Genomic DNA, 8,495 nt, shown 5'->3' with positions numbered 1-8,495 from the left:
AAATGCTTTACCAGCTCCAATGAACACTGTGAAGTCAATCTAGTACTCCCTCTGTTGGCAATGCAAATAATGTACAGTCATTTCACCTACAGGTCCCTCTGAAGACAATTAAGAAAAAAAGTGTTAGAACAATTAATCAGCAGAATTATAACACTTTTAAACTTTCACAAGTGGGCAATTCTTCAGATTACAAAAGTTGAATGGTATAGCAAGGCTCTATTTAAGTAGCTAAAACAATTTTAACAGCTTCTTGATTATGAAAACCCAAACCCAACAGTTGTGACCCTTCCTAAAATATTTAAAAACTTTATTCATCCTCATTTTAATCACCTTGTCTTTCTAATTATCTTCAGCAGCTATTTTTCAAAAATCAGCTGTTTGATGGCTTAGGACTCCAATTAAAAAAATCTTTGTATAAAAGCTCATTTATTAAACCTCTGTACACAACAACGAACGTGTATGTACAGCAAGTTTACATGAAGGATGATGTTACAAAAGATACAGTGGTAATTAAAACTGACCCACATAAATAATTTATAAAAATATCTGAAACGGTGAAGATAATGCTGGTAATCCCTGATTATTTTCATCCAATTGCCAGTACTTTGATGTGGGAAATCTTAACATTAGACATTTTTAAAAACATTCTGAATATATTAAACTTATCTACAGGATAATTAGCAAAATGTATAAAGTACAGATTATTGTACAAAGGACAGATATTAAAAAAAAAATCACCAATCCACCTGAAACTCAAGGACAATATAAATCTTGGCCAAAGTAACGAACAGCAAACCACAAACTCCTCTTTTTAGAGTTTCATGTATTGGCAAGTAAATTGCTCTTAACAAATCAACAGTCCTGTTACTCCTTAGTGGAAGCATGCAATTTGGGAAAATTCTTCTGTATTTTCTGGCCGCATTGGAGGTCCTGGTCAATACGGAAGCCCTGCACTGACTTCAATTCCAAGGAAGAACGGGGCAGACCTGCATTTGTCAAGATTTTCTCCTTCCCACAAAAGGGTGAGGAAGGTTATCTGAGTTTGTAAAACTGGAGGAGGAAAAAGAAGGAAGCAGGGATTTGGACATAACAAAACAAAAGGAAGACCAGTTAAGACGAAATCTTTTTCTTTTGCTGGTTTCTTGGGGAATTTTTTAACACGCTTCTTATTCGTAGATAAACACCTGTAGATTCTGCCATATTCTCAAATTCAAATGGTGTTATGCCTGCAGCAAACTTGCTCATGTCAGGAACAAGACTGGAGTTTTTTGCAGATGATTCAGTGCTTGTGACCACTTTATTACCACCTGTATTTTCTCCATCATTAGCCTCATGGTTGGGAGCAGGCACGGTGTTATCCAGCAAGCCTTCAGAATCTGTATTATCAGGATTTTCCTTCAAGTTAAGTGAACTATCTCCTGGATTAGGACTAGATATAGAACATTCATTTTCTGGTATCTGTTCACTGATGTCGGAAAACCTAGTTTCCACTGTAATCACCTTGTCAGATGACCTTACTTCTGCAACAAGATCTACTTCATTCCTAGATGGTGATGACGTAACAGAATTTCCAGTTAAAGGTGTATCAACAGGAATATCAGAGTCACTGTTTGTGCTTTCTGCCTGCTCTAGTGCTGCCCAGATTAATCGCTGCTGTTCCTCTAGCTCTTCCAAGGTCAGAGTATCCTCATCCATGATTGAGTCCACTATTTTTGGCTGAGAAGTATCAGTGGAAGGATTCAGTGGTGGAGTAGTCCTTGGAAGAGGAAGGCGGGTGGGTGTTGAAGGTTGAGGTGGTGTAACATTTAGTGGAGGTGTTCCTTGTGGTAGAGGAGGAGGAGTGGACATCGATGGATGTCCAGGTGGTAGCGGAGGTTGGAACTGAAAACTGTTATCAGTTTGAGATCTTTGTGACACTTCCAGATCTAGAAACAGATTAAAAGACATCTATTAGAATCTGAAATCTGACTAGGACAAGATTCAAAAGTGCCAATGTTCTCATTAACTAGTAGACTTATGTCTTCTCATCCTCGGTTTTCAGCTGAGATAGAGCAGACTTAGTAAATATTAAAACCTTCAAAAAAACTATGTTTTGGGGAATTCTAACTCTGCTAGCCATTCAAGAAAAAAAAATACATTAAAATACTCTTGAATATATTGGGAACAAACTTATTCCACACTGAGACACACTGAAGGATTTCCTCATAGGAAATCCAAACGGAAAGCCAGAAGTTCCTCCAGCTATTCTAACATTTAAACAACACTGTAAGTCCTCCTGTGAGTTTAATTTTTAAGAAGTTGTGAGCCTGTAACTTCCTACATTATTTCATCCAAATATTTAAGGATTTGAAGGTCTTCATAACAGAAGTTTCTTTAGGATGCACCTGAAGTAAAGAGATTGGAATTTGTAATCTAACATTCCAATTGCTCTGAGCACACTTGAAACCGCCTGCTTGGTATTGGAAGATACGACAGTCACAGCAACACAGAATGCTTATTGTAGAGGGGCCCAAATGCCACTACAGTAGGATACTGCTAGCATATGTTACCAGTTACATTAATTACCACCGTAACGCTAACATACTGGTTTCTCTTTATGAACACTGACATTTCAATTCAGAGCAAGTTATTTTGAAAATAAAAATTGAAACTAGGAAAAAAAAATTGCAGAATAACTATACCAGAATCTAGGTCCATGTCAGCTGCTGGGACCTCCAAATTGTCGTCTTTTGGTCGTTTTGAATGATGAGACCGTGACTGAGATGCAGCCCTTTTATTGCTAGATTTTGGACTTGGCTGAAGAGAAATTACCCAGGAAAACAAAGAAACGACTATTAAATTGTACAAGGTAACATTTCCAGCTATATGAATGTATTTAAAGCAATTTCATAACTATACAATCATTTGGTGACCCAGTGCATAAACTAGATGTTGAAGTTTGAGGTATTTAATGCAACTGAACAGAACTGTAATCTTGTTCATGTTTAAGTGGCAAAAGAAAAGACTGTCTGCATTCCTAACACAGGATTGCAACCAACCTTCCACTTGGACACCTAGATCGTATGAGACCATCATAACTCAAGTATTGCACATCCCTTCCTGCCAGGCTTAGAATTTACTGTTTAATTCCATATAGCGTTCTACTTGGGGACTGAAAGCAGGGCATATATCTTCCATCCTTAACTGGAAGTATTCTGCAGTAGGTAACACTAGGCTAGAGCCACAATAAAGAACACCTAGGAATAATACAGGTCAGGACTACCATATGTTTTCTCAAGTCACTGTAATAAAGTCACTGTAAATCATGACTATGGCAAGTAAGCTTTTCACTTATTAGGGAAGTCTGGAACTAAGACCGTTTTTAGGCTGTAAAAGTTTATAGCAACCTTTTTCACAACTGTTTATAAAATATTGCACAATTGGGATCTGCTTCTGTTAACTGAAATAATGGAATTTGTTCTAAACATGAAGCTCCTTTTTGTTAGAACAGATAAGCCATGCATCAGCATTTCACGCCTGGTAGTGTCAATAAGAAAGTCTATCCCCTTGTGCAAAAAAGAAGATACAAACAAGACATCATCATTAACTACACTAGCTACAACTTTTTTTTTTTTTTCCAAATAACAATGAGATATATTCACCGCATCCGCATGAAAATTAGAAAGGTAGTTAGCAAAAACATCCTTCTGTTGAGATGGTTGCATGGGGATGGAACCAAATATCTGCCATTCCTACAGTAAAAAAAAAAAAAGAGAAATAAAGTTGCATATGGTTGGCTAATAACACAGCAGTAAAACTTAAGAGAAACACTGAGAGATTAACAAGCCAAGATGAATTTAAGTTCACATCAAAAGCGTCATTTATCAGAGTAAATAGATCTTTAGTAGGAACGTCTGGCAAACCAAAGTACTCTCACCTGTGAACACAAACAACAGATGCAATGCACTATGACTGGGTAGTAGGAATGATAATTAAAAAAAAATCATCACCTTTACAAAATGTTGTTAACCATGTTATAGCAAATACTCTTCAACACTTGTAACACAACTAAACCTCCCCATGAAATAACTGTTCAGATGAAAAATGCCTACTCTGAAAAACTCTTAATTTTTAGTGAAAACTGAAAAAAACTTGAGGACAGAACTTTGCTTAAGAATATTCAATGGAAAAACACATTTGGAGGCCACTAAATGGGCAAACGTAAAGCTGTAAAACCAAATGTACAAGTGCTTCTTTTTAACGCACAGGCATTAACATCAGTGATGAAGTTCACCAGTAACAACAGGTTAAAATGCTTTTGAAAATAAAAGTGCAGCAGCAGCAGCCACAGGAGATTCCCTGTGTGCTTTATGCTTAAGAGGGCATCGACTACGTGAGTCTTCTGATATGACTTGTTTTGTTCTAGCTGTTACAAAGCTTCCCAGAGGTAATGCACTGGTCTGACATAAATTTCAAATCATTTGAACCACAGAAAACTATGATAACACCGACAGTAATATTCATATTCTGAGAACATTCAGAAAGTTTAGATGTATGGAAGGAACAGGCATTCATGCTTGAAGTTTTGTGTTTAAAAAAAAAAAATAAATCGAACTACTCTTCTAGGCTTCTGTTGGTCTCATAATGGAAATGATCACCACAGAAGCACTGTCAGACCCTACGCACAAGCGTTTTGACAGATATCAGATAGACGGATGTCATGTCAATTACCTCACCAGCCCCCAGCCCCAACCAGGTTCTTAAAAATAAGAGCCTATTTGAAGAAAATTGTCAGATGCAGAATACAAAACATTAAGATTGGCTAAAAGCAATTAATGTTACTCAGCACGTTGTTTAGAAGACAGAGGACATCCACTTACATCGGGGATCCCACTTGGAGTGGATATATTAAAGCCTGGGTAGTTTATCAACTTAGAGACATCGTAAGTAGTGCGTTTTGGTTGGCGAGATCCCTCATCTTCTGTTCCACCATCATCTATAGCGAAATACAATTATTATTGATGCTAATTAAGAACATTACTGAAAAAATCCACAGGATTTAAGAACAGGGTTTTGGTTTTCGGAATGTAAGTATTGATAGAAAACTTTGTAATCCACAAAGACAGCAACAGTGACCAAATCTGATAGATACATGCATGAAGCTTCCCCAAAAACCTAACTGTGCATTCATAATAATGATAATAATTCTACTTTTCATGTACCATTACTAGCCTCAGAATTTGGCATCAGGACTGCTCTCTGAGATGCAGCATAAATGTTGGTCATTAGTAAAAAGCTGGTAAAACTACTTGCTAAATTAGATTTCAAGGAATGTATTCTTTACTTGCTGGTGGTCTTCTTACTCATGAGTTAGTTATTGAACTTTAGAAAGCATTATGGTTTCTTTCAGAAAACATAAGAAAAGAGAAACTTATTAAAAAAAGGAAGAGGAAATTTGACAATAGGCTGTTTGCAAGTCTTGCACAGTTTCATAGGAGTTCCATGTTCTAATAGCAAGGATTAAGAGTGAGATCATGCTGACAAAGAGTCTTCATCTGTGCAATCCAATCACTATAGAAGTTGTTTCATTGTCGCATCACAGCTAGATGAAAGGTGAGTATTTTTACAAGACTTTAGAAAAGAAAACTTGATTTACAACTTCCTCCCTCTTCTATGAGGAAAATGAACATTTACAAACTAGGTACTTTATTGTCTCCTGACTAGGGTGCAGCCAGTAAATAGCCTGGATACTGAAAACTGCATTCCCGTGGCACATTCCTTACCTTTTCCATCATAAAGTGCAAGTCCCGAGTGCTCCATTTCAGCCTCCTTGAGCCAACCTGGAGGATAACCCAGCTGACGCATGCGATATATAAATGGAGGAAGACTCTTATCTGAGACACCAAGTGCATCTTGAAGTTCCCCACTAAGTTATGAAAAGAAACAGAAAAAAAAAGTTCTCCAGTAAAATCCATAGTTGAGTTTTGACAAAAGAAAGTTATGAACATTTTGTTGAATTTTAAACTGTCAAGTTAAAGTAACTTAGTTTTAGCTCAAACTATGTTACCTGTCAATCCCAGATATAACAGTTTTATGTCAAAACCAGCTCTGATGTTAAAGGTAACTTTTAATACTTTCATTTCTCATATGCTTAAACATTTCATGAGAATTAAGTCTATGCTGAGAACAACTTAATCGACTTGTTACTTCTGACTCATAGCCTTAACTGTAGCTATCACAACAGGAAGGGTGGAACTTAATGCAACAGTAAGTTTACTGGTGATTTCTTTGGAGACTGCTACAGTCGTAAAATTTTTTAAAACTTTTTCAATAGAGAGCAAAATAGAGGAAGGGACATGCAAAGCTCAAAATTTTCAGACTTTTGCATGCATTTTTAGTTTATTAGGAAGATAATACATTTGCAATTTGAGTAGCCAAAGAATAATGTTTATCTCCCTACATTAAGGAGAGTGCCATGGGAAAAGGATAGGACTATTAAGATAACAATGAGTTTTCATTTGAAAAATACCTGTGCAATTTATTAAACAAAATTTTATTTAGCAACCAAATTTGAACATAATACACCCATAGTTAAGAGCAGCAGATGGACTAATAGAGTAACATCTGGCACTCCAAAGGTAGAAAAGGTATTCCAGAAAAGCAGTGCAATAGCTAGTGGAAGGAAAAGAGATACCTAATTACTCCTGGTTTAAATTTTCCAAACCTCTCTTCTACTTCTTCTGCATGATAACGCTGCTGAAAATTCTGATTGCTCGCTTCACCACAAGCTTCCATAAACTCCTTTCTCTTCTCACTTATACGAGCTGCATTTCGTGGCTTAAAGATAACACAATTGGGAAGTTTAGATTTGGACAATTTACAATTTATGCACTCCTTCACCCAACATAAAAGTGGTACTCCTTGCCCTCAGCATGCTTAATTGTTTATCACATGGTCACGTGATACAACTACAACTGTTATTAAAACTACGTAGCAAAAACCAAGAATATTTGCATTGGATCTAGCGGAGCTCTAAAACAGGAAAAAAGACTGTTCAAACTGAAAAATATCCCTCCATAAATTAAAGGAAACATTCAAACCATTATGCTACAAATCTAATTTACGCTCTGATTTAGTATGTTAGAATTTATAAGTATGAACAGTATAATCTAATCAACAGAGATGAATAACCATTTGTAGATCCTGACCCCAATGCATCTAATTATTTTTATTTAAATGGTGTAGTTACATTGAAACATTTCTTGGAGAGGAGCAGTCTTTTGAATAGTGATGTAACTTTACCTTTGGACAGTCCTTCATTTGATGGTCTTCAGAACCACAATTGAAACAATGCGGTTTTGGCCTGCTTAAAAAATGCACAAGAAATTAAGCCTGAAAATCATTCTGCAATGTTAAATGCACTGAACTATTTTAAATCTTGTGGGATTTTTAGTTTTAGACTTAGAAAAAAAATATGAGCATTGCTTGCTCATTCCATATATTGTCTTCTGTTTCCCTTAAACTGACTGCTTAATGACAATCTTCAAAGTAGAGTTAACAGAATATTGTTTATTTCACAGTCCTAAGGAGAACACAAGAAATGAGAAAAACACAGGTACAGCACTCAGGATGGAGAGGTGGGAAGAATACAAGACAGTATGTGGAGCGGAAAGAAAGAAAGAGGAGAACTAAAATTACAGTGGAAAACTGGTACTTCCAGGCAGAAATGGAGCTTTTATATTCCATATAATAGAGATCTATTCCTTTAAGAGGGAATAGAATAGTCATAGAATAGTGCAGGCTGGATCTCAGGAGATCTCTAATCCAGTCCCTTAATCAAAGCTGGGTCAGCTATGAGATCAGACCAGGTTGCTCAGGGCTTTATCCAGTTGGGTCTTGAAAACCTCTAGGGGTGGAGACTGCATAACCTCTTTGGGCAACCTGATTCAATAGTTTACTGTCCTAAAGGTGGAAAAGCTTTTCCTTATATCATGCTGCAGATAGAAGAGTATTCACTGAAGGATTTCTGCTTCTGATTAAATATGTAAATGTTTGCTTAGATAGTGCCAATAAATGAAAACAGAACCTACATACTAAAGCTTATACTATATCCAGAGGAAGGAAAGTAAAAGTATTGTTTTAACATCTTCAACTCTAGAGTACAGATAAGGAACCCCTCAATTTAATATGCCTGTACTACATTAATACCTCTATTTTCCTTTTTTTGCTTGTATCATCAGATGTCTGATCCTTTTTACAATACTGAGAATCAGTTACCAGTAGAAACAAGTAGGAGAGCATGACTACTTCTTTGGAAAGTCCTGGTCCACAGTTTGAACAAGTTATGCATATTCTGAAATTGTGCACTGAAAACCTGGAATAGAACTGCAGCTGGCTTAAAGTTCAATTTTCCTTGTAAATTCATACCATGGCAGCAAACATTTTCAACATTATAGGGGGGAAAATCACAATCTCTTACAAGGTTTTAGAGAAAGACTTATTTTCTGAACACTCTT

At 36.4% G+C, this 8,495-nt stretch overlaps 1 protein-coding gene across 1 annotated transcript in view; it reads right to left on the bottom strand.

The window, feature by feature from the left end:
* Window positions 1–407: 407 nt before the first annotated feature.
* ZCCHC8 (zinc finger, CCHC domain containing 8) overlaps window positions 408–8,495 on the bottom strand; it is a 13,921-nt gene continuing 5,833 nt past the window's right edge. Inside the window, exons 8-14 of the mRNA XM_009701405.1 lie at window positions 7,282–7,342; window positions 6,674–6,816; window positions 5,763–5,905; window positions 4,860–4,975; window positions 3,642–3,731; window positions 2,682–2,796; window positions 408–1,925 (exon numbers count right to left, since the gene is read on the bottom strand). Coding sequence (XP_009699707.1) covers window positions 1,111–1,925; window positions 2,682–2,796; window positions 3,642–3,731; window positions 4,860–4,975; window positions 5,763–5,905; window positions 6,674–6,816; window positions 7,282–7,342 — 1,483 coding nt within the window. The 3' untranslated portion in view covers window positions 408–1,110. The remainder of the gene's footprint in view (window positions 1,926–2,681; window positions 2,797–3,641; window positions 3,732–4,859; window positions 4,976–5,762; window positions 5,906–6,673; window positions 6,817–7,281; window positions 7,343–8,495) is intronic.

The sequence above is a fragment of the Cariama cristata genome, unplaced genomic scaffold, assembly GCF_000690535.1.
Source record: "Cariama cristata isolate BGI_N322 unplaced genomic scaffold, ASM69053v1 scaffold35775, whole genome shotgun sequence".
In the NCBI taxonomy this organism is placed as follows: domain Eukaryota; kingdom Metazoa; phylum Chordata; class Aves; order Cariamiformes; family Cariamidae; genus Cariama; species Cariama cristata.
This window is presented reverse-complemented; position numbering and strand designations above follow the sequence as displayed.